This window comes from Pseudophryne corroboree, chromosome 4 (assembly GCF_028390025.1).
Source record: "Pseudophryne corroboree isolate aPseCor3 chromosome 4, aPseCor3.hap2, whole genome shotgun sequence".
In the NCBI taxonomy this organism is placed as follows: domain Eukaryota; kingdom Metazoa; phylum Chordata; class Amphibia; order Anura; family Myobatrachidae; genus Pseudophryne; species Pseudophryne corroboree.
In genome coordinates this window covers 700,511,259-700,537,572 of record NC_086447.1, presented here as the reverse complement: position 1 = coordinate 700,537,572, position 26,314 = coordinate 700,511,259, and the positions used below count along the sequence as shown (strand labels likewise).

Sequence of the window (26,314 nt, the reverse complement as noted above, 5' to 3'; positions counted from 1 at the left end):
GGGCTATATGGATGTATTTAACCCCTGCCAGGTCTCAGAAAAACGGGAGAAGAAGCCCGCCGAAAAGGGGGCGGGGCCTATTCTCCTCAGCACACAGCGCCATTTTCCCTCACAGAAATGCTGGTGGGAAGGCTCCCAGGCTCTCCCCTGCACTGCACTACAGAAACAGGGTTAAAACAGAGAGGGGGGGCACTGATTTGGCGATATGACTACATATATTAAAATGCTATAAGGGAAAAGCACTTATATAAAGGTTGTCCCTGTATAATTATAGCGTTTTTGGTGTGTGCTGGCAAACTCTCCCTCTGTCTCCCCAAAGGGCTAGTGGGTCCTGTCCTCTATCAGAGCATTCCCTGTGTGTGTGCTGTGTGTCGGTACGTGTGTGTCGACATGTATGAGGACGATGTTGGGAGGCGGAGCAAATTGCCTGTAATGGTGATGTCACTCTCTAGGGAGTCGACACCGGAATAGATGGCTTATTTAAGGAATTACGTGATAATGTCAACACGCTGCAAGTCGGTTGACGACATGAGACGGCCGGCAAACATATTAGTATCTGTCCAGGCGTCTAAAACACCGTCAGGGACGTTATAATGCCCATTTTACCTCAGTCGGTCGACACAGACACGGACACTGACTCCAGTGTCGACGGTGAAGAAACAAACGTATTTTCCTTTAGGGCCACACGTTACTTGTTAAGGGCAATGAAGGAGGTGTTACATATTTCTGATACTACAAGTACCACAAAAAAGGGTATTATGTGGGGTGTGGAAAAACTACCTATAGTTTTTCCTGAATCAGATAAATTAAATGAAGTGTGTGATGAGGCGCGGGGTTCCCCCGATAGAAAATTATTGGCGGTATACCCTTTCCCGACAGAAGTTAGGGCGCGTTGGGAAACACCCCTTAGGGTGGATAAGGCGCTCACACGCTTATCAAAACAAGTGGCGGTACCGTCTCCAGATACGGCCGCCCTCAAGGAGCCAGCTGATAGGAGGCTGGAAAATATCCTAAAAAGTATATACACACATACTGGTGTTATACTGCGACCAGCGATCGCCTCAGCCTGGATGTGCAGCGCGGGGGTGGCTTGGTCGGATTTCCTGACTGAAAATATTGATACCCTTGACAGGGACAGTATTTTATTTACTATAGAGCATTTAAAGAATGCATTTCTATATATGCGAGATGCACAGAGGGATATTTGCACTCTGGCATCAAGAGTAAGTGCGATGTCCATATCTGCCAAAAGATGTTTATGGACACGACAGTGGTCAGGTGATGCAGATTCCAAACGGCACAAAGATGTATTGCCGTATAAAGGGGAGGAGTTATTTGGGGTCGGTCCATCGGACCTGGTGGCCACGGCAACTGCTGGGAAATCCACCGTTTTTACCCTAAGTCACATCTATGCAGAAAAAGACACCGTCTTTTCAGCCTCAGTCCTTTCGTCCCCATAAGCATATCTGCCCAGGGATAGAGGAAAGGGAAGAAGACTGCAGCAGGCAGCCCATTCCCAGGAACAGAAGCCTTCCACCGCTTCTGCCAAGTTCTCAGCATGACGCTGGAGCCGTACAGGACCCCTGGATCCTACAAGTAGTATCCCAGGGGTACAAATTGGAAAGTCGAGACGTTTCCCCTCGCAGGTTCCTGAAGTCTGCTTTACCAACGTCTCCCTCCGACAGGGAGGCAGCATTGGAAACAATTCACAAGCTGTATTCCCAGCAGGTGATAATCAAAGTACCCCTCCTACAACAAGGAAAGGGGTATTATTCCACACTATATTGTGCTACTGAAACCAGAAGGCTCGGTGAGACCTATTCTAAATCTGAAATATTTGAACACTTACAAAGGTTCAAATCAAGATGGAGTCACTCAGAGCAGTGATAGCGAACCAGGAAGAAGGGGACTATATGGTGTCCCGGGACATCAGGGATGCTTACCTCCATGTCCCAATTTGCCCTTCTCACCAAGGGTATCTCAGGTTCGTGGTACAGAACTGTCACTATCAGTTTCAGACGCTGCCGTTTGGATTGTCCACGGCACTCCGGGTCTTTACCAAGATAATGCCCGAAATGATGATTCTTCTTCGAAGAAAATGGACGACCTCATGATAAGAGCAAGGTCCAGAGAACAGTTGGAGGTCGGAGTAGCACTATCTCAAGTAGTTCTACGACAGCACGGGTGGATTCTAAATATTCCAAAACCGCAGTTGTTTCCGATGACACGTCTGCTGTTCCTAGGGATGATTCTGGACACAGTCCAGAAAAAGGTGTTTCTCCCGGAGGAGAAAGCCAGGGAGTTATCCGAGCTAGTCAGGAACCTCCTAAAACCAGGAAAAGTGTCAGTGCATCATTGCACAAGAGTCCTGGGAAAAATGGTGGCTTATTACGAAGCGATTCCATTCGGCAGATTCCACGCAAGAACTTTTCAGTGGGTTCTGCTGGACAAATGGTCCGGATCGCATCTTCAGATGCATCAGCGGATAACCCTATCTCCAAGGACAAGGGTGTCTCTCCTGTGGTGGTTACAGAGTGCTCATCTTCTAGAGGGCCGCAGATTCGGCATTCAGGATTGGATGCTGGTGACCACGGAGGCCAGCCTGAGAGGCTGGGGAGCAGTCACACAGGGAAAAAATTTCCAGGGAGTGTGATCAAGTCTGGAGACTTTTCTCCACATAAATATACTGGAGCTAAGGGCAATTTATAATGCTCTAAGCTTAGCAAGACCTCTGCTTCAAGGTCAGCCGGTATTGATCCAGTGGGACAACATCACGGCAGTCGCCCACGTAAACAGACAGGGCGGCACAAGAAGCAGGAGGGCAATGGCAAAAACTGCAAGGATTTTTCGCTGGGCGGAAAATCATGTGATAGCACTGTCAGCAGTGTTCATTCCGGGAGTGGACAACTGGGAAGCAGACTTCCTCAGCAGGCACGACCTCCACCCGGGAGAGTGGGGACTTCATCGGGAAGTTTTCCACATGATTGTGAACCGTTGGGAAAGACCAAAGGTGTACATGATGGCGTCCCGCCTGAACAAAAAACTGGACCGGTATTGCGCCAGGTCAAGAGACTTTCAGGCAATAGCTGTGGACGTTCTGGTAACACCGTGGGCGTACCAGTCGGTGTATGTGTTTCCTCCTCTGCTTCTCATACCCAAGGTATTGAGAATTATAAGACGTAGAGGAGTAAGAACTATACTCGTGGCTCCGGATTGGCCAAGAAGGACTTGGTACCCGGAACTTCAAGAGATACTCACAGAGGACTCATGACCTCTGCCGCTAAGAAGGGACTTGCTTCAGCACGTACCATGTCTGTTCCAAGACTTACCGCGGCTGCGTTTGACGGCATGGCGGTTGAACGCCGGATCCTAAGGGAAAAAGGCATTCCGGAAGAGGTCATTCCTACCCTGGTCGAAGCCAGGAAAGACGTGACCGCACAACATTATCACCACATGTGGCGAAAATATGTTGCGTGGTGTGAGGCCAGGAAGGCTCCACGAAGAAATTTCAACTCGGTCGATTCCTGCATTTCCTGCAAACAGGAGTGTCTATGGGCCTCAGATTGGGGTCCATTAAGGTTCAAATTTCGGCCCTGTCGATTTTCTTCCAGAAAGAATTGGCTTCAGTTCCTGAAGTCCAGAAGTTTGTCAAGGGAGTACTGCATATGCAACCCCCTTTTTGTGCCTCCAGTGGCACTGTGGGATCTCAACGTAGTTCTGGGATTCCTCAAATCACATTGGTTTAAACCGCTCAAATCTGTGGATTTGAAATATCTCACATGAAAAGTGACCATGATGTTGGCCATGGCCTCGGCCAGGCGTGTGTCAGAATTGGCGGCTTTGTCTCACAAAAGCCCATATCTGATTGTCCATTCGGACAGGGCAGAGCTGCGGACTCGTCCCCAGTTTCTCCCTAAGGTGGTGTCAGCGTTTCACCTGAACCAGCTTATTGTGGTACCTGCGGCTACTAGGGACTTGGAGGACTCCAAGTTGCTAGATGTTGTCAGGGCCCTGAAAATATCGGTTTCCAGGACGGCTGGAGTCAGGAAAACTGACTTGCTGTTATCCTGTATGCACCCAACAAACTGGGTGCTCTTGCTTCTAAGCAGACGATTGCTAGTTGGATGTGTAGTACAATTCAGCTTGCACATTCTGTGGCAGGCCTGCCACAGCCAAAATATGTAAATGCCCATTCCACAAGGAAGGTGGGCTCATCCTGGGCGGCTGCCCGAGGGGTCTCGGCATTACAACTCTGCCGAGCAGCTACGTGGTCGGGGGGAGAACACGTTTGTAAAATTCTACAAATTTGATACCCTGGCTAAAGAGGACCTGGAGTTCTCTCATTCGGTGCTGCAGAGTCATCCGCACTCTCCCGCCCGTTTGGGAGCTTTGGTATAATCCCCATGGTCCTGACGGAGTCCCCAGCATCCACTAGGACGTTAGAGAAAATAAGATTTTACTTACCGATAAATCTATTTCTCGTAGTCCGTAGTGGATGCTGGGCGCCCATCCCAAGTGCGGATTGTCTGCAATACTTGTACATAGTTATTGGTACAAAAATCGGGTTATTATTGTTGTGAGCCATCTTTTCAGAGGCTCCGCTGTTATCATGCTGTTAACTGGGTTCAGATCACAGGTTGTACAGTGTGGCTGGTATGAGTCTTACCCGGGATTCAAAATCCTTCCTTATTGTGTACGCTCGTCCGGGCACAGTATCCTAACTGAGGCTTGGAGGAGGGTCATAGCGGGAGGAGCCAGTGCACACCACCTGATCCTAAAGCTTTTACTTTTGTGCCCTGTCTCCTGCGGAGCCGTTATTCCCCATGGTCCTTACGGAGTCCCCAGCATCCACTACGGACTACGAGAAATAGATTTATCGGTAAGTAAAATCTTATTTTTTCCTACTTATTCCTAGTTTTTCCTACTTTAGTATTCGCGGGGGACTATGATTGGGAATATTAACCTGTGCCGAGTGCAGCAGTAGCGGAGCGAGGCACTTTGCCCGAAGCATGGTGAGCGAATGCTGTACGCTAATTGGGCATCCACATGTTGAGATGGCGAAAACGACACCCAAAAAATTAAGAAATGTTGTGTCAACCATTTCCTGTGTGGACCATTTTCCACATCAACCTTTCTCTATCGTCCTAGTGGATGCTGGGGTTCCTGAAAGGACCATGGGGAATAGCGGCTCCGCAGGAGACAGGGCACAAAAAGTAAAGCTTTAGGATCAGGTGGTGTGCACTGGCTCCTCCCCCTATGACCCTCCTCCAAGCCAGTTAGATTTTGTGCCCGGCCGAGAAGGGTGCAATCTAGGTGGCTCTCCTAAAGAGCTGCTTAGGAAAGTTTAGCTTAGGTTTTTTATTTTACAGTGAGTCCTGCTGGCAACAGGATCACTGCAACGAGGGACTTAGGGGAGAAGAAGTGAACTCACCTGCGTGCAGGATGGATTGGCTTCTTGGCTACTGGACATCAGCTCCAGAGGGACGATCACAGGTACAGCCTGGATGGTCACCGGAGCCTTGCCGCCGGCCCCCTTGCAGATGCTGAAGTAAGAAGAGGTCCAGAATCGGCGGCAGAAGACTCCTCAGTCTTCTAAAGGTAGCGCACAGCACTGCAGCTGTGCGCCATTTTCCTCTCAGCACACTTCACACGGCAGTCACTGAGGGTGCAGGGCGCTGGGAGGGGGGCGCCCTGGGAGGCAAATGAATACCTATTTTGGCTAAAAATACCTCACATATAGCCTCCGGAGGCTATATGGAGATATTTAACCCCTGCCAGAATCCGTTAAGAGCGGGAGACGAGGCCGCCGAAAAAGGGGCGGGGCCTATCTCCTCAGCACACAGCGCCATTTTCCCTCACAGAAAGGCTGGAGGGAAGGCTCCCAGGCTCTCCCCTGCACTGCACTACAGAAACAGGGTTAAAACAGAGAGGGGGGGCACTAATTTGGCGATATGCTTATATATATATATTAAGATGCTATAAGGGAAAACACTTATATAAGGTTGTCCCTATATAATTATAGCGTTTTTGGTGTGTGCTGGCAAACTCTCCCTCTGTCTCTCCAAAGGGCTAGTGGGTCCTGTCCTCTATCAGAGCATTCCCTGTGTGTGTGCTGTGTGTCGGTACGTGTGTGTCGACAGGTAGGAGGACGATGTTGGTGAGGAGGCGGAGCAATTGCCTGTAATGGTGATGTCACTCTCTAGGGAGTCGACACCGGAATGGATGGCTTATTTAGGAAATTACGTGATAATGTCAACACGCTGCAAGGTCGGTTGACGACATGAGACGGCCGACAAACAATTAGTACGGTCCAGACGTCTCAAAAACACCGTCAAGGGTTTTAAAACGCCCGTTTACTTTAGTCGGTCGACACAGACACAGACAGGGACACTGAATCCAGTGTCGACGGTGAATAAACAAACGTATTCCTTATTAGGGCCACACGTTAAAGGCAATGAAGGAGGTGTTACGTATTTCTGATACTACAAGTACCACAAAAGAGGGTATTATGTGGGATGTGAAAAAACTACCATAGTTTTTCCTGAATCAGATAAATTAAATAAAGTGTGTGATGATGCGTGGGTTCCCCCCGATAGAAAATTATGGGCGGTATACCCTTTCCCGCCAGAAGTTAGGGCGCGTTGGGAAACACCCCTTAAGGTGGATAAGGCGCTCACACGCTTATCAAAACAAGTGGCGGTACCGTCTATAGATAGGGCCGTCCTCAAGGACCAGCTGACAAGGCTGGAAAATATAATAAAAAGTATATACACACATACTGGTGTTATACTGCGGCCAGCGATCGCCTCAGCCTGGATGTGCAGAGCTAGGGTGGCTTGGTCGGATTCCCTGACTAAAAATATTGATACCCTTGACAGGGACAGTATTTTATTGACTATAGAGCATTTCTATATATGCGAGATGCACAGAGGGATATTTGCACTCTGGCATCATGAATAAACGCGATGTCCATAACTGCCAGAAGATGTTATGGACACGACAGTGGTCAGGTGATGCAGATTCCAAACGGCACAGTATGGCCGTATAAAGGAAGAGGACTTGTTTGGGGTCGGTCCATCGGACCTGGTGGTCACGGCAACTGCTGGAAAATCCACCGTTTTTTACCCTAAGTCACATCTCTGCAGAAAAAGACACCGTCTTTTCAGCCTCAGTCCTCTCGTCCCTATAAGATCATATCTGCCCAGGGATAGAGGAAAAGGAAGAAGACTGCAACAGGCAGCCTATTCCCAGGAACAGAAGCGTTCCACCGCGTCTGACAAGTTCTCAGCATGGCGCTGAGACCGTACAGGACCCCTGGATCCTACAAGTAGTATCCCGGGGGTACAGATGGGAATGTCGAGACGTTTCCCCTTCGCAGGCTCCTGAAGTCTGCTTTACCAAGTCTCCCTCCGACAAGGAGGTAGTATGGAAAAAAAAAAATTCACAAGCTGTGTTCCCAGCAGGTGACAATTAAATTACCCCTCCTACTACAGAAAAGGGGTATTATTCCACACTATATTGTGGTACTGAAGCCAGAAGGCTAGGTGAGACTTATTCTAAAAAATTTTTTTTTTGAACACTTACAAAGGTTCAAATTAAGATGAAGTCACTCAGAGCAGTGATAACGAACCAGGAAGAAGGGGACTATATAGTGTCCCGGGACATCAGGGATGCTTACCTCTATGTCCCAAATTTGCCCTTCTCACTAAGGGTACCTCAGGTTCGTGGTGCAGAACTGTCACTATCAGTTTCAGACGCTGCCGTTTGGATTGTCCACGGCACCCCGGGGTCTTTACCAAGGTAATGGCCGAATTGATGATTCTTCTTCGAAGAAAAGGCGTCTTAATTATCCCTTACTTGGACGATCTCCTGATAGGGGCATAGTCCAGGGAACAGTTGGAGGTCGGAGTAGCACTATCTCGGATACTGCTACAATCAGCACGGGTGGATTCTAAATATTCCAAAATCGCAGCTGATCCCGACGACACGTCTGCTGTGCCTAGGGATGATTCTGGACACAGTCCAGAAAAAGGTGTTTCTCCCGGAAGAGAAAGCCAGGGAGTTATCCGAGCAAGTCAGGAACCTCCTAAAAACAGTGCATCATTGCACAAGGGTCCTGGTAAAAATGGTGGCTTCCTACGAAGCAATTCCATTCGGCAGATTTCACGTAAGAACTTTTCAGTGGGATCTGCTGGACAAATGGTCCGGATCGCATCTTCAGATGCATCAGCGGATAACCCAATATCCAAGGACAAGGGTGTCTCTCCTGTGGTGGTTATAGAGTGCTCATCTTCTAGAGGGCCGCAGATTCGGCATTCAGGATTCGATGCTGGTAACCACGGAGCCCAGCCTGAGAGGCTGGGGAGCAGTCACACAAGGGAAAAATTTCCAGGGAGTGTGATCAAGTATGGAGACTTTTCTCCACATAAATATACTGGAGCTAAGGGTAAATTTATAATGCTCTAAGCTTAGCAAGACCTCTGCTTCAAGGTCAGCCGGTATTGATCCAGTGGGAAAAACATCACGGCAGTCGCCCACGTAAACAGACAGGGCGACACAAGAAGCAGGAGGGCAATGGCAGAAACTGCAAGGACTTTTCGCTGGGCGGAAAATCATGTGATAACACTGTCAGCAGTTTTTCATCCCGGGAATGGAAACTGGGAAGCAGACTTCCTCAGCACGACCTCCACCCGGGAGAGTGGAAACTTCATTGAGAAGTTTTTTCCACATGATTGTAAACCGTTGGGAAATACCAAAGGTGGACATGATGGCGTCCCGTCTGAACAAAAAACGGGACAGGTATTGCGCCAGGTCAAGGGACCCTCAGGCAATAGATGTGGACGTTCTGGTAACACCGTGGGTGTACCAGTCGGTGTATGTGTTCCCTCCTCTGCTTCTCATACCTAAGGTGCTGAGAATTATAAGACGTAGAGGAGTAAGAACTATACTCATGGCTCCGGATTGGCCAAGAAGGACTTGGTACCCGGAACTTCAAGAGATGCTTACAGAGGTCTTATGGCCTCTGCCGCTAAGAAGGGACTTGCTTCAGCAAGTACCATGTCTGTTCCAAGACTTACCGCAGCTGCGTTTGTCGGCATGGCGATGGAAAGCCGGATCCTAAGGGAAAAAAGGCATTCCGGAAGAGGTCATTCCTACCCTGGTCAAAGCCAGAAAGGAGGTGACCGCACAACATTATCACCACGTGTGGCGAAAATTTGTTGCGTGGTGTGAGGCCAGGAAGGCCCCACAAAGAAATTTCAACTCGGTCGTTTCCTGCATTTCCTGCAAACAGGAGTGTCTATGGGCCTCAAATTGGGGTCCATTAAGGTTCAAATTCGGCCCTGTAAATTTTCTTCCAGAAAGAATTGGCTTCAGTTCCTGAAGTCCAGAAGTTTGTCAAGGGAGTATTGCATATACAAACCCCTTTTTTGTGCCTCCAGTGGCACTGTGGGATCTCAACGTAGTTCTGGGATTTCTCAAATCACATTGGTTTAAAACCAGTCAAATATGTGGATTTGCAGCATCTCACATAAAAAGTGATCATGCTCTTGGCCCTGGCCTGGACCAGGCGAGTGTCAAATTGGTGGTTTTTTCTCAAAAAAGCCCATATCTGTTTGTCCATTCGGACAGGGCAGAGCTGCGGACTCGTCCCCAGTTCTCTCCCTAAGGTGGTGTCAGTGTTTCACCTGAACCAGCTTATTGTGGTGCCTTGCACCTACTAGGGACTTGGAGGACTCCAAGTTGCTAGAAGTTGTCAGGGCCCTGAAAATATATTCCAGGACAGCTGGAGTCAGAAAATCTGACTCGCTGTTTATACTGTATGCACCCAACAAGTTGGGTGCGCCTGCTTCTAAGCAGTCGATTGCTCGTTGGATTTGTAACACAATTCAACTTGCACATTCTGAGGCAGGCCTGCCACAGTCTAAATCGGTTAAGGCCCATTCCACAAGGAAGGTGGGCTCATCTTGGGCGGCTGCCCGAGAGGTCTCGGCATTACAACTCTGCCGAGCAGCTACGTGGTCAGGGGAGAACACGTTTGTAAAATTCTACAAATTTGATATCCTGGCAAAAGAGGACCTGGAGTTCTCTCATTCGGTGCTGCAGAGTCATCCGCACTCTCCCGCCCGTTTGGGAGCTTTGGTATAATCCCCATGGTCCTTTCAGGAACCCCAGCATCCACTAGGACGATAGAGAAAATAAGAATTTACTTACCGATAATTCTATTTCTCGGAGTCCGTAGTGGATGCTGGGCGCCCATCCCAAGTGCGGATTATCTGCAATACTTGTACATAGTTACAAAAATCGGGTTATTATTGTTGTGAGCCATCTTTTCAGAGGCTCCGCTGTTATCATACTGTTAACTGGGTTTAGATCACAAGTTGTACGGTGTGATTGGTGTGGCTGGTATGAGTCTTACCCGGGATTCAAAATTCCTCCCTTATTGTGTACGCTCGTCCGGGCACAGTACCTAACTGGCTTGGAGGAGGGTCATAGGGGGAGGAGCCAGTGCACACCACCTGATCCTAAAGCTTTACTTTTTGTGCCCTGTCTCCTGCGGAGCCGCTATTCCCCATGGTCCTTTCAGGAACCCCAGCATCCACTACGGACTCCGAGAAATAGAATTATCGGTAAGTAAATTCTTATTTTTGTACCTGTTGACCTTTTCACTGTCGACCATTTGGTGTCTACTTAATGACTGTAGACCATTTGGTGTCTACGTAATGACTGTAGACCAGGTGATTTAATTAGTACCTCAGTTATTTTGATTGAACCATTTGTGCTCAAACATGGTTATCACTAAAACCTGCACTGTTGGTGTGCCTTGAGGACGTGATTGGGAAACATTGGCCCTCATTCCGAGTTGTTCGCTCGTTCTTTTTCATCGCATCGCAGTGAAAATCCGCTTAGTACGCATGCGCAAAGTTCGCACTGCGACTGCGCCAAGTAACTTTACTATGAAGAAAGTATTTTTACTCACGGCTTTTTCTTCGCTCCGGCGATCGTAATGTGATTGACAGGAAATGGGTGTTACTGGGCGGAAGCACGGCGTTTCAGGGGCGTGTGGCTGAAAACGCTACCGTTTCCGGAAAAAACGCAGGAGTGGCCGGGGAAACGGTGGGAGTGCCTGGGCGAACGCTGGGTGTGTTTGTGACGTCAACCAGGAACGACAAGCACTGAACTGATCGCACAGGCAGAGTAAGTCTGGAGCTACTCTGAAACTGCTAAGTAGTTAGTAATCGCAATATTGCGAATACATCGGTCGCAATTTTAAGAAGCTAAGATTCACTCCCAGTAGGCGGCGGCTTAGCGTGTGTAACTCTGCTAAATTCGCCTTGCGACCGATCAACTCGGAATGAGGGCCATTGCTATAGACCTTCTTACTGTAGATCTATTGAACCGTAACCGTTCCATTGAGGTTTTGCTTGGTTTGCTTTAAAAGCATGGCTGTTGGAGCCACGATCCTCCAGGCTTAGGGTTTTTCTGATCTGGTCATTCAAATGATAAGTCCAAGGAAACTGGAATATTCAAACAACTACCACAGAGTTTGTAAGATACAGCTCCTGGTGTGAATGAAATAAGATACATATTTCACCGTACAAGTTTGATTGCATCTTCTCATTGTTGCAGGATGGGCTGGAAGATGAATTGAACCAGGCCTCTCTGATAGTACAGATTTCTGCTGTCGCCATTTTATTTGAAAGGAAATTGACTTCCATTCTGGATGTACAAATGATTCTTCAAGGTGTTACATGTCCAACCACCTTATGTTCCACTGTCTGTTCCTTGGAATCTATGGATTGCAAAAACCATCCTTTTAGCGGAGCGTACTTTTCCCTAGGGGTAGTTTTAAACATTTTTACAACTTTTGTTGCATTTACTATCCATGTCACAAACTATTACCTTTAGTAACCTTGTGGCGAGCGGAACGAGGCGAGCAAACTCATTTCATCAAACTGACTATTCATGTCACAAACTATCAACATTAGTAACCTTGTGATGAGCAAAGCGAGTCACCGTGCCCGAAGCGTGGCGGCCAAAGCGAGCCATCAAGGGGACACATTTCAACAAATTGGGGTAAAAAATGTTTAAAAACACAAAACACCCAAAATGTTATTTTTGTGTGTCGGCCATTTGACCCTATCGACCTTTTACTCTCAACGTAATGACTGTCTTTTTAATGTCTACTTCTGTATCAGAAACCAGGCAAGTCTGGGAGTCCTTCTCTACCTGCATGTTGCACCTTTCCCTGCAAAGTAGAAATGACCATCAATGATTTTGAAATCCTCAATTGTCTGTGACCGATGGTAACTATTTTTACAATTGATGAGGGGAAAACCAAATCTTTTCCCGCCATCGATGTTAGAGCAACCAAATTTTTATTTTCCAAGGTGCTGGGACATGGAGCCTAGCCCCACCCATGACACCTGTGAATCCCTGACCCCAAGCTCTGATTGGCCCGCAGCTCGTGGTACACTAAAGCAGGTGTGACCATTGGGTGAAACCATCGATGGTTCCCTTTCAGATTGTTTCACACCATCAAGGTTATCCATCAATGGTACAGTCGATGGTAACCATTACACCGATGGCCTTCCCTACTGCAAAGGGCACTCGTGAAATCTGCTTGTGTGTGCATCCAGCAAGTAACTTGACACCCAGTGCCGTAACTAGGTGTGTGCCGATGGTGCCTTGCCCACAGCGCACATGCACTGAAGGCGCACCATCGGCAGCACACTCCCCACCCCCCCAAAAAAAGGGGAAGTGAGCGCTGCCTCAGGACGTGCACCTGCTCGGCATCCCAGAGACACTGCTGTCCGCTCCACCCTAGCGAGACCCGCCAGCCCGTCTGTCAGCAGTGAGGGGAGAGAGGAGCAGGAACGGGCGCAGCGGGAGGAGAGGGATCGGAAGAACCGGCTGCAGCTCTACGCCTACCCGTTTAACGCCAAGCAGCCCACAGATGCATGACCTGGAGGCAGCAAAAGTTGAGCGGGCACCGGCGGCGGGAGATAGGAGCAGGAACGGGCTCAGCGGGAGGAGAGGGAGCGGAAGAACTGGGTGCAGCTCTCTACACCTACCCATTCAACGCCAAGCAGCCTACCGACATGACCCGGAGGTAGCAAAAGGTGAGCGGGCATCGGTGGCGGGATGCTCTCTGCACGGGCGGCAACTTCTCCCCACTGCAATCTGTTGCACATCCAGCGGCTCGAAGAACGTGTCCCAGCCTGGTGTGCTGCTGTGCTGTGGCAGTGAGGGCAGCATACAGGTAGCTGTGGCATGTAATATGTAATGTGTCCCTGCCTGGTGTGCTGCTGTGCATGGTGCTGTGGCAGTGAGGGCAGCCCCATCTGGGTTATGTCATTATACAGGTAGCTGTGGGCATGTAAAAGGTGAATAGGTCCCAGAAGGAAGCAGCTTATGTGCTTTAGGACGCAATGTGTAAAAAAGAGGGACTGGCTGCCGTAATGTGTAAAAAGGGGACGCTGTCTGCCGTAATGTGTAAAAAGGGGGACGCTGTCTGCCGTAATGTGTAAATTAGGGGATGCTGTCTGCCGTAATGTGTAAAAAAAGGGGACGCTGTCTGCCGTAATGTGTAAAAAAGGGGACGCTGTCTGCCGTAATGTGTAAAAAGGGGTCGCTGTCTGCTGTAATGTGTAAAAAAAGGGGACGCTGTCTGCCGTAATGTGTAAAAAAAAAAAAGGAGACGATGTCTGCCATAATGTGTAAAAAAGGGGCGCCAATGCAATTTCTTACACACAGCGCTAAAATGCCTAGTTACGGCACTGTTTACACCGCAGCATGGAGTCAGGCTTTCTATAGTAACAATGTTGCTGTTCTGTGAAATAGCTTTCTGTAGCTCAAATGGACTCCCTGCAGGCTCATACCATGCTCCTCTGTCTGAGTTGAGCACAATTAATGTTTTCAATTATAATTACAGTAGTATTTCTACAAAATACTTCAGGTCCCAGCTCTGACGTCTTGGCCCTATTGGAAACCTGACATGTTTCACTCTGAGCTCCTGCTCCATACTTACTCTGGTGATTGCTGCAATGTGCCTATACTCTAAAGGTGTGTACACATGGTGAGATAATGTATATCCTTTTGATTTTGATTATAAAGTCAAAATCACCAGGAAAGTTAGTGCAAATCACAAGGTGTTAGGCAGCTTGCGATACCGATACGAACCTGATGCGCGGTCCCGCGGAGTCTGTATCGCAAGGCTAGATAGACTGTGCAGGCAAGTCAATCTTGACTATCTTGTGTACTATCTAGTACAAAGTATAGTCAAAATCGTACATAGTCAAAATTGAAAGTACAGATAGTCAAAATTGGTGCTTCTGGGGGAGTGCAAGGGAAATTGCATATTCAAAATCGGGCATAGCAAGGATCTCACCGTGTGTATGCTCCTGAATACTGAAATGACACGCAGACTGTTACCTCTGCTACCTCCGAGTGTCTGTTCAGAAACATGTCCGTGTGTGCTTACACGGCTAGAAAAACAACTCGACTGCTAGTGCATCCCTATGCCTGTTGTCAAGGTTGCTTCTGAGTCAGACGTTTTTGCTCTTCTGACCCTGCGTTTGCACACGTCTCATACGATATCTGCAGATTCTTCTGGGTATCCGGTGTCCCTGTTTCTCCGTTGCATCTTCCATGAGTCCACCACAGTCCTCCAGGTGGCTGTGGTTTGGCTTAGCAGCACTCGATATTCAACTCTTCTGCAGCTTTTCACAGACGGTTGGTGGTTGTTACCACACCTACTAGCTTTTCTTAAGTACAGTCTATTCAGGTACTCCGTATTACACTGTCCTCGTTTCCATGCATGGGGGTTAAAACCGCATTCCTGCAATAACGATGGTCCGGAGACTGTTATCCCTTCTGTACTTCATGTGTCGGCTGTGCACAAGCATTGCTTTTGGAAGTCATAATGCTTGGTTCGGGTGTCATGGCATTCCAGCGGATTTGCCTGCTGCTCTTTGCCGATGCTTGCTCAGGGTGCAGTGTGCTGGCTTCTCAATTTTATGTTGACATCAGTTGGCCCTACTACTAGGTTTTTCAAACCGTTATACAGCCAGTCACTTCTGGTACCTCCTACTGCTTGATCTCACACTTGAGTGGTCTTTCCTTCATTCAGGAGGTTTTTCATTACCTACACTGGGCGTGTTACTTTTGTTCTCCCTGTACTTTTGTTAGGTTCTGCAGTGTTGCTACTTTTGCGACAACTGCTTCTGGGTTTGGTCGTAGGTTTCTGCAGATTCTCAGCGCCTTCCCACATGGGAGGACAGCTTTGGGTTATCCCCAGTGTAGACTCCAGTGTCCCCTAGTGGATGAAGAAGAAAATAGAATTTTGGTATTTAATGATAAATCAATTTCTTTGAATCTATAGGGAACATTGGACACTCTCCCAGCACTGTTCCTTTCTGCAGAGTTCTCTTGTAGGCTTCCAGTTTCCCCTTGGTTATCTGAGTGTTGGTTTGTTACAGGTTTTCTTTGCTGTTTCGGTCCTTGGACCTTTTACTCGTTGATTCCTCCTTCTGCTTCTCCTTGTCTCTTTTCCTCTGTTGTTTTTGCTGTCTGTTTTGTTTTAGAGTCTGGTGGGGTATAGAGGGGAGGAGCAAACGATTCTTATAAAGATACTTAAAGTGCCAAGCTCTACTTCCTCACACGTCTATACCCCGGTGTATACTCCAGTGTCCCCCATGGAATCGGAGAAAGGAATTTATCGGTAAGTACCAAAATCCTATTTTATTTTTATTTATTTTTTCTTCCCATCATTCTGGTATAGGTTGATCTTAGTTTCATCTGTCCAAAGAATGCTGTTCCAGAACTGGCCTGTTTGTTTTTTTTTTTGTTTTTTTAACATGGTTTTTTGGCAAAGTGTAATCTAGCTTTCTATTCTTAAAGGTTGTTAATTGTTTGCATTTTGTGGTGAACCCTCTGTATTTGCTTTTGTGAAGTCCTCTCTGTATGATAAGACTTGGAGAATAATATTGTATTAGAAATTCAGATCTGCGTCCTGTCTAATTAGGGAAATAGGTCCAGTCAGTTTGGGTGTTTTGCTGCCTTGAAAGGTTAGCTAGAGATGTCCAGAACCTTTATTCTTACAATCTGAACAAAAACTTTATGAATCCCTATGCAGGCTACGAAAATGCACATGACATTATAATTTTGTACTGTAAATTGATTTTCTTCATCTTTGTGTGTAGTTTGCATTATTTCTCTGACGTCCTAGTGGATGCTGGGACTCCGTAAGGACCATGGGGAATAGCGGCTCCGCAGGAGACAGGGCACAAGAATAAAAGCTTTAGGATCAGGTGGTGTGCACTGGCTCCTCCCCCTATGACCCTCCTCCAAGCCTCAGTTAGATTTTTGTGCCCGAACGAGAAGGGTGCAGGCTAGGTGGCTCTCCTGAGCTGCTTAGAATAAAAGTATATTTTAGGTTTTTTATTTTCAGTGAGTCCTGCTGGCAACAGGCTCACTGCATCGTGGGACTAAGGGGAGAAGAAACGGACTCACCTGCGTGCAGAGTGGATTGGGTTTCTTAGGCTACTGGACATTAGCTCCAGAGGGACGATCACAGGTTCAGCCTGGATGGGTCCCGGAGCCGCGCCGCCGGCCCCCTTACAGAGCCAGAAGAGCGAAGAGGTCCGGTGAAATCGGCGGCAGAAGACGATCCTGTCTTCAGACTAAGGTAGCGCACAGCACCGCAGCTGTGCGCCATTGCTCTCAGCACACTTCACACTCCGGTCACTGAGGGTGCAGGGCGCTGGGGGGGAGCGCCCTGAGACGCAATATAACATGATATACCTTAGATTGGCTAAAGAATACATCACATATAGCTCTGGGGCTATATGGATGTATTTTAACCCCTGCCATTTTTTACAGAAAAAGCGGGAGAGAAGGACGTCGTGAAGGGGCGGAGCCTATCTCCTCAGCACACAAGCGCCATTTTCCCTCACAGCTCCGCTGGAAGGACGGCTCCCTGACTCTCCCCTGCAGACTTGCTACTGAATCAGGGTAAAAAAGAGAAGGGGGGGCACTATTGGCAGCTAAAAACTATATAAACAGCAGCTATAAGGGATTAACACTTATATAAGGTTATCCCTGTATATATATATATATATATATATATATATATATATATATATATATATATATATATATATATATATATATAGCGCTTGGTGTGTGCTGGCAGACTCTCCCTCTGTCTCTCCAAAGGGCTTGTGGGGTCCTGTCCTCTATCAGAGCATTCCCGGTGTGTGTGCTGTGTGTCGGTACGTGTGTGTCGACATGTATGAGGAGGAAAATGATGTGGAGGCGGAGCAATTGCCTGGGTTAGTGATGTCACCCCCTAGGGAGTCGACACCTGACTGGATGATCGTATTTAAAGAATTAAGTGATAATGTCAGCACTTTGCAAAGAACGGTTGATGACATGAGACAGCCGGCAAATCAATTAGTGCCTGTCCAGGCGTCTCAGACACCGTCAGGGGCCCTAAAACGCCCGTTACCTCAGTGGGTCGACACAGATCCAGACACAGATACTGAGTCTAGTGTCGACGGTGAGGAGACAAACGTAATGTCCAGTAGGGCCACACGTTACATGATCACGGCAATGAAGGAAGCATTGAACATTTCTGACACTACAAGTACCACAAAGAAGGGTATTATGTGGGGTGTGAAAAAACTACCAATAGTTTTCCCTGAGTCAGATGAGTTAAATGAGGTGTGTGATAAAGCGTGGGTTTCCCCCGACAAAAAACTGCTAATTTCTAAAAAATTATTGGCACTATATCCTTTCCCGTTAGAGGTTAGGACACGTTGGGAAACACCCCCTAGGGTAGATAAGGCGCTCACACGTTTATCTAAACAAGTAGCGTTACCGTCTCCTGATACGGCCACCCTCAAAGAACCAGCAGATAGAAGGCTGGAAAATATTCTTAAAAGTATATACACACATACTGGTGTTATACTGCGACCAGCAATCGCTTCAGCCTGGATGTGCAGTGCTGGCGTCGCGTGGTCGGATTCCCTGACTGAAAATATTGATACCCTGGATAGGGACAATATACTGTTAACTATAGAGCATTTGAAGGATGCATTACTATATATGCGTGATGCACAGAGGGATATTTGCACCCTGGCATCAAGAGTAAGTGCTATGTCCATTTCTGCCAGAAGAGCGTTATGGACGCGACAGTGGTCAGGCGATGCGGATTCCAATCGACATATGGAAGTATTGCCGTATAAAGGGGAGGAGTTATTTGGGGCTGGTCTATCGGACCTGGTGGCCACGGCAACGGCTGGAAAATCCACCTTTTTACCCCAGGTCACTTCACATCAGCAGAAAAAGACACCGTCTTTTCAAACTCAGTCCTTTCGTTCCCATAAGTACAAGCGAGCTAAAGGCCATTCCTTCCTGCCCCGGGGCAGAGGAAGGGGAAAAAGACTGCACCATGCAGCCGCTTCCCAGGAGCAGAAGCCCTCCCCTGCTTCTGCCAAGTCTTCAGCATGACGCTGGGGCTTTACAAGCAGTGGGCTCACTCGCAAGTGGACCCCTGGATTCTACAGGTGGTATCGCAGGGGTACAAACTGGAATTCGAGGCGTTTCCCCCTCGCCGGTTCCTGAAGTCTGCTCTACCAAAGTCTCCCTCCGACAGGGAGGCAGTTTTGGAAGCCATTCACAAGCTGTATTCCCAGCAGGTGATAATCAAGGTACCCCTCCTACAACAGGGAAAGGGGTATTATTCCACGCTGTTTGTGGTACCGAAGCCGGACGGCTCGGTGAGACCAATTTTAAATCTAAAATCCCTGAACACTTACATAAAGAGGTTCAAATTCAAGATGGAATCACTCAGAGCGGTGATAGCAAACCTGGAAGAAGGGGACTATATGGTGTCTCTGGACATCAAGGATGCTTATCTCCACGTCCCAATCTACCCGTCTCACCAAGGGTACCTCAGGTTTGTAGTACAAAACTGTCATTATCAGTTTCAGACGCTGCCGTTTGGGTTGTCCACGGCACCTCGGGTCTTTACCAAGGTAATGGCCGAAATGATGATTCTTCTTCGAAGAAAAGGCATCTTAATTATCCCTTACTTGGACGATCTCCTGATAAGGGCAAGGTCCAGGGAACAGTTAGAAGTCGGAGTAGCACTATCTCAGGTAGTGTTACGTCAGCACGGGTGGATCCTAAATATTCCAAAATCGCAGCTGATTCCAACGACACGTCTACTGTTCCTAGGAATGATTCTGGACACAGTCCAGAAAAAGGTGTTTCTCCCGGAGGAGAAGGCCAGGGAGTTATCCGAGCTAGTCAGGAACCTCCTAAAACCAGGCCAGGTGTCAGTGCATCAGTGCACGAGGGTCCTGGGAAAAATGGTGGCTTCTTACGAAGCGATTCCATTCGGAAGATTCCATGCAAGAACGTTTCAGTGGGATCTACTGGACAAATGGTCCGGATCGCATCTTCAGATGCATCAGCGGATAACCCTGTCGACAAGGACAAGGGTGTCTCTTCTGTGGTGGCTGCAGAGTGCTCATCTACTAGAGGGCCGCAGATTTGGCATTCAGGATTGGGTCCTGGTGACCACGGACGCCAGCCTGAGAGGCTGGGGGGCAGTCACACAGGGAAAAAATTTCCAGGGCTTGTGGTCAAGCATGGAAACATCTCTTCATATAAACATTCTGGAACTAAGGGCCATTTACAATGCCCTAAGTCAAGCGAAACCCCTGCTTCAGGGTCAGGCGGTATTGATCCAATCGGACAACATCACGTCAGTCGCCCACGTAAACAGACAGGGCGGCACGAGAAGCAGGAGGGCAATGGCAGAAGCTGCAAGGATTCTTCGCTGGGCGGAAAATCATGTGATAGCTCTGTCAGCAGTGTTCATTCCGGGAGTGGACAACTGGGAAGCAGACTTCCTCAGCAGACACGACCTTCACCCGGGAGAGTGGGGACTTCACCCAGAAGTCTTCCACCTGATTGTAAACCGTTGGGAAAAACCAAAGGTGGACATGATGGCGTCACGTCTAAACAAAAAACTAGACAGATATTGCGCCAGGTCAAGGGACCCTCAGGCAATAGCGGTGGACGCTCTGGTGACACCGTGGGTGTACCAGTCAGTGTATGTGTTCCCTCCTCTGCCTCTCATACCAAAAGTACTGAGAATCATAAGAAGGAGAGGAGTAAGAACGATACTCGTGGTTCCGGATTGGCCAAGAAGGACTTGGTACCTGGAACTTCAAGAGATGCTCACGGAAGACCCGTGGCCTCTACCTCTAAGAAAGGACCTGCTCCAACAGGGGCCTTGTCTGTTCCAAGACTTACCGCGGCTGCGTTTGACGGCATGGCGGTTGAACGCCGGATCCTGAAGGAAAAAGGCATTCCAGATGAAGTCATCCCTACCCTGGTCAAAGCCAGGAAGGATGTAACCGCAAAACATTATCACCGCATTTGGCGAAAATATGTTGCGTGGTGTGAGGCCAAGAAGGCCCCTACAGAGGAATTTCAACTGGGTCGTTTCCTCCATTTCCTGCAAACAGGACTGTCTATGGGCCTAAAATTAGGGTCCATTAAGGTTCAAATTTCGGCCCTGTCGATTTTCTTCCAGAAAGAACTGGCTTCAGTACCTGAAGTTCAGACATTTGTAAAAGGGGTACTGCATATACAACCTCCTTTTGTGCCTCCAGTGGCACCTTGGGATCTCAATGTTGTTTTGAGGTTCCTTAAGTCACATTGGTTTGAACCACTCACCACTGTGGACTTAAAATATCTCACATGGAAGGTGACAATGTTGTTAGCCCTGGCTTCAGCCAGGCGTGTGTCAGAATTGGCGGCTTTATCATATAAAAGCCCTTACTTACTTTTTCATTCTGACCGGGCAGAATTGAGGACTCGTCCTCAATTTCTCCCTAAGGTGGTTTCTGCCTTTCACATGAACCAACCTATTGTGGTGCCTGCGGCTACTAGGGACTTGGAGGACTCCAAGTTACTTGACGTTGTCAGGGCCCTGAAAATATATGTTTCCAGGACGGCGGGAGTCAAAGTCTGACTCGCTGTTTATCCTGTATGCACCCAACAAGCTGGGTGCTCCTGCTTCTAAGCAGACTATTGCTCGTTGGATTTGTAGTACAATTCAGCTTGCACATTCTGTGGCAGGCCTGCCACAGCCAAAATCTGTGAAAGCCCATTCCACAAGGAAAGTGGGCTCATCTTGGGCGGCTGCCCGGGGGGTCTCGGCTTTACAACTTTGCCGAGCAGCTACTTGGTCAGGGGCAAACACGTTTGCTAAATTCTACAAATTTGATACCCTGGCTGAGGAGGACCTGGAGTTCTCTCATTCGGTGCTGCAGAGTCATCCGCACTCTCCCGCCCGTTTGGGAGCTTTGGTATAATCCCCATGGTCCTTACGGAGTCCCAGCATCCACTAGGACGTCAGAGAAAATAAGATTTTACTTACCGATAAATCTATTTCTCGTAGTCCGTAGTGGATGCTGGGCGCCCATCCCAAGTGCGGATTGTCTGCAATACTTGTACATAGTTATTGTTAACTAAATCGGGCTATTGTTGTTGTGAGCCATCTTTTCAGAGGCTCCTTCGTTGTTATCATACTGTTAACTGGGTTCAGATCACAAGTTGTACGGTGTGATTGGTGTGGCTGGTATGAGTCTTACCCGGGATTCAATATCCTTCCTTATTATGTACGCTCGTCCGGGCACAGTATCCTAACTGAGGCTTGGAGGAGGGTCATAGGGGGAGGAGCCAGTGCACACCACCTGATCCTAAAGCTTTTATTCTTGTGCCCTGTCTCCTGCGGAGCCGCTATTCCCCATGGTCCTTACCGGAGTCCCAGCATCCACTACGGACTACGAGAAATAGATTTATCGGTAAGTAAAATCTTATTATCTGCAGAAAATATTTGCCTTTTAACTGAACAGTTAATCTTGGGCATATTAATTGCTCATTAATTTTCCTAATGTGTATTATTCTTCCTTTCAGCTCTTTGGTGTGTTCTGGGCTGCCTACAGTGCTGCATCTTTATTAGTTGGAGAAGAATTCAAGACAAAGAAGCCCCTTCTAATTTACCCAATCTTTTTATTGTACATTTATTTTTTATCTTTGTACACTGGAGTGTGATGGTGTTTCTCAAATGCTCTGGTCATTTGGTAAAGTGTAATGCTGGACGGGTCGGTGAGAGGCGACTCTTATCATAGAGCTCCTTTCCAAATTATTGGTGTGTATTAACGCCTATCTGTATATTACCCCTCATGCTCTGTCCAAGGGGCTTACTCTATATGGCAATATGGGGCAGGCCCATCTGGCAGGGAAGGGATCAAAGTAATTTAAAGCTCTAATGTTTTTTTTTTTTTTTTGTTTTTTTTTAATGAAAAAAAAACCAAACCACATTTATTTTTGTCTTCAGTTTAAATTAATTGAATACCTTCCAAGAAAGATGCATTTAATGGATCTGTTTTTCATATGGCTGGTGGATTGATACTTCACCTGGTGTTGTATATGCACTATATATATATATATATATATATATATATATATATATATATATATATATATAGATATATAGAGATATATATATATATATATATACAGCCAATGACTGTTAGCAGAAATGAGACCATTACATTGGTTCTATATGTCTGTGCATAGAAGCCTACTTGTTGGAATTGATTTAAATTGCACAGACAGGCCTATTTGGTTTGAATAGTAATATATAGACACGTGCTGTCTGTCTTCACCCCTAGTACCAAACTTAAAAGTAACTAGTATTCTTTATGGGATGATACACTTACATGGTATTTTACTATGTCCCCCCCCCCCCCCCCCCCACACACACACACCCCTTTATCATGTGAGGGTTCTTTTATCACCCTTGAAATGTACAGTATATGAATTGTTCAGTTTTAGATGTTTTTATTTTAACAAAATGTGTCAAATTCTACAGTCTTAATGAGAAGGCTATTTCTATTCTATTTTAGGAATAATTTCAGAAAGGAGTTGTCCCACTTAAATTCTGTTTAAACAAGAAATATGTAGAACCTCTGTAAATGTTGGAGTGTCCAGATTTTTCAGCTTGGGGATGTGCCATTCACTTGTGCTGGACGAAACAAATTCTTGAGGAGTAGTTGCTGAACTATGCATGGTTAGAGTACCAGCAAATTCTAGGTCAAGTAAGATTCAATCATGCGAGATTAGTAAGGGGCTACCAAATACATAGAAATCTGTGCTCAAGTGCCTTGATTTGGTCATATTGGGATTACTTCTTCATTGAAAATAACCTCCAAATTTCGCTTTTCTGAGCACCTTAAAAAAACATACATAGGTATGAGGTCTGTTATCCACCTTGGGTTTCCAGTTAAGGTGGCTTTCTTTAGTTTGGAGCTCCATGGTTAAAATGTGCTTGGCCACCGTTATAAAGGACCCCTGTATATTCCTACCTTGCCTTACCATTCCCCTTCTTTATAAAATAATCAGCTACACTCCTCATAGTATCTAGGAACAAAGTTTTTGTAATTTAAACCAGAGAACAGCAGCACAGTACATTATTTTTTAATTTTTTTTTTTTAATTAAAGATTTGTATATATATTCTGTAAATACATGTGTGTGTGTGTGTGTGTGTGTGTGTGTGTGTGTGTGTGTACCAGGTTTCTAGATAAGAGATCATATACCTGAACGGGATGCTGTCAATTTACCTACAATCAAAATTTCGACGGTCAAAACACCGACATTTAAAATGCCGACGTAAAGAAGTCGACATGAGTTTTACATGATTTTTTCATCTAAACCGACTTGTTCATACTTTACCATCCCAGTCGACCTGGAGGGGGAATATAATAGTGTGCCCGAAGCATGGCGAGCACAGCAGTACACTTATATAGTGTCTATGTCATCATACACACCAAAAACAAATATGGAAAACATGTCGACTTTTTGACCTGTCGACATTTTAAATGATGGTATTTTGTCTGTGTTGACATTTTAAATGTCTGTATTTTGACCTTGTTTGTATTTTGACCATCGGTCAATTGCTGTCTGTATTTTGACCGCCGGGATTTTGATTGTAGGTATTTCATACTGATCCCACCTGAACTTGTGCATGTCTTTCATTTGGCACCGATAAGTGGATCATCATTCTTCAGCAGTGGAAGTTGTTGATAGTTCTATGTTTGTCACGGAGATCAGAAGTCTCCTGTAGTGCTTTACACTTTCCAAAAATGGAGTCTCTAATATTCAGTCATTTACATTTTTCCATGTTAATACTATTGATTTTCTCTCAAACATAAAGTTGGCCTTTCTCCTATCATAATAAATCTTACAGTGCTGCTGTGACCAAAAAAACAGACCTTATAATTACCTTTTAAATTCATGTTCAATGTGTGGGGGACGGTGTATTCTTTGATGGTTAAAGATGAGATTATTTTTTTTTTTTTTTTTTTAGTATTCAAGCTATTCTGTAGATATGGTAAATAAATATTTATGAATTCGATGGATCTCCACCAATGTAACAGTTTTGATGTGATGCCCATCATTTCTTTAATTCTGCTGTTACATATGGAACTTTTTTATAGATTTGCTGTAATTTCTGATTCAATGCAAAACAAATAAACTGCAGAGAATAAATATGCATTTGTATTGTATGTTTTTCCTCAGTGTGTTTTATTCATGTCTTATACTTTCACGAAACCATGTTTTATACATATTTCTGTTACAATATTTTTTATTAAAAATACAAAAGAACAAGTCTGAGAAGTAGATCCTTATAACAGAAAGACTATGATAAACACATAACAGGTATTCAACAAATTTTCAAACATAACCATTATACTAATAAAAAAAAAAAAAGGGGGCTGGAGAAGAAAATGTAAAAACAGTGAAAATGGAAGTGAGTGGAGGCCAAGCTCTGGAAAGTTCAGAAACTAAATTACAGAAATACACAATAATCAGGGGTTATGAATCACACAATAAACGAACCTTGAACCAGTTACTGTATTTTATGAATCTAGGCCTGGAGAGCATGTATATTCGATCGGATAAAACATTATTATGAACAGTACTAGGGTTACATAAAAATAAAACTGGGCGAATAAGGCATAGAAAAATATATAAAAAGAAAATCTCTATAAATCTAGTACAGGTTGAGTATCCCATATCCAAATATTCCGAAATACGGAATTTTTTGAGTGAGATAGTGAAATCTTTGTTTTCTGATGGCTTTATGTACACAAACTTTTTTTAATACACAAAGTTATTATAAAAATATTGTATTAAATGACCTTTAGGCTGTTTGTATAAGGTGTATATAAAACATAAATGAATTGTGTGTATGTACACAAGCTTTGTTTAATGCACAAAGTTATTAAAAATATTGGCTCGATGTGGTGCTGCATTTCCTCCAATCGGACGTAAAATATCTTACGTGGAAGACCGTCACACTGTTGGCCTTGGCTTCAGCAAGATGTGTGTCGTAGCTGGGGGCTTTGTCTCACAAAAGTCCCTATTTAATTTTCCATGAGGACAGAGCTGAACTCAGAACTCGTCAGTAATTTCTTCCTAAGGTGGTGTCTGCGTTTCACATCAACCTATTGTGTTTCCGATTGTCACCGACACTTCTGCTACTTCAAAGTCTTTGGATGTTGTGAGGGCTTTGAGGGTGTATGTGAAAAGAACAGCTCATCACAGAAAGACGGACTCACTGTTTGTTCTCTATGATCCCAATAAGCTTGGGTGTCCTGCTTTAAAGCAGACTATTGCACGCTGGATCAGACTTACTATCCAGCATGCTTATTCCACTGCAAGTTTGCCATGTCCAAAATCTGTACAGACCCACTCTACTAGATCGGTGGGTTCTTCCTGGGCACCTGCCCGGGGTGTCTCTGTTTTACAGCTCTGCCGAGCAGCTACTTGGTCAGGTTCGAACACGTTTGCTAAATTCTACAAGTTCGATACTTTGGTCTCTTCAGTTTGGTCAATCAGTTCTGCAGGAACCTCAGCACTCTCCCACCCGGTTTGGGAGCTTTGGTACATCCCCGTGGTACTAAATGGACCCCAGTATCCTCTAGGACGTAAGAGAAAATAGGATTTTAACTACCTACCGGTAAATCCTTTTCTCGTAGTCCATAGAGGATACTGGGTGCCCACCCATTGCTTCGTTCTTCCTGCACTGTTACTTGGTTAAGTAATGTTTGTTCAGCGGTTGCTGTTCCTGTTTCAAGTTTGGTTAGCTTAGCTTTCCTCTTGTGTGTGCTGGTTCGGAATCTCACCACTATCCTTATCTCGAAGTATGTCTGTCTTCTCGGG

The 26,314-nt window shown here is 46.2% G+C and overlaps 1 protein-coding gene across 1 annotated transcript in view; it reads left to right on the top strand.

The window, feature by feature from the left end:
• Positions 1-24,637, top strand: part of YIPF4 (Yip1 domain family member 4) — a 158,775-nt gene extending 134,138 nt beyond the window's left edge. The window contains exon 6 of the mRNA XM_063917947.1: positions 22,000-24,637. Within this exon, the coding sequence (XP_063774017.1) occupies positions 22,000-22,137 (138 nt within the window). The 3' untranslated portion in view covers positions 22,138-24,637. The remainder of the gene's footprint in view (positions 1-21,999) is intronic.
• Positions 24,638-26,314: the final 1,677 nt, after the last annotated feature.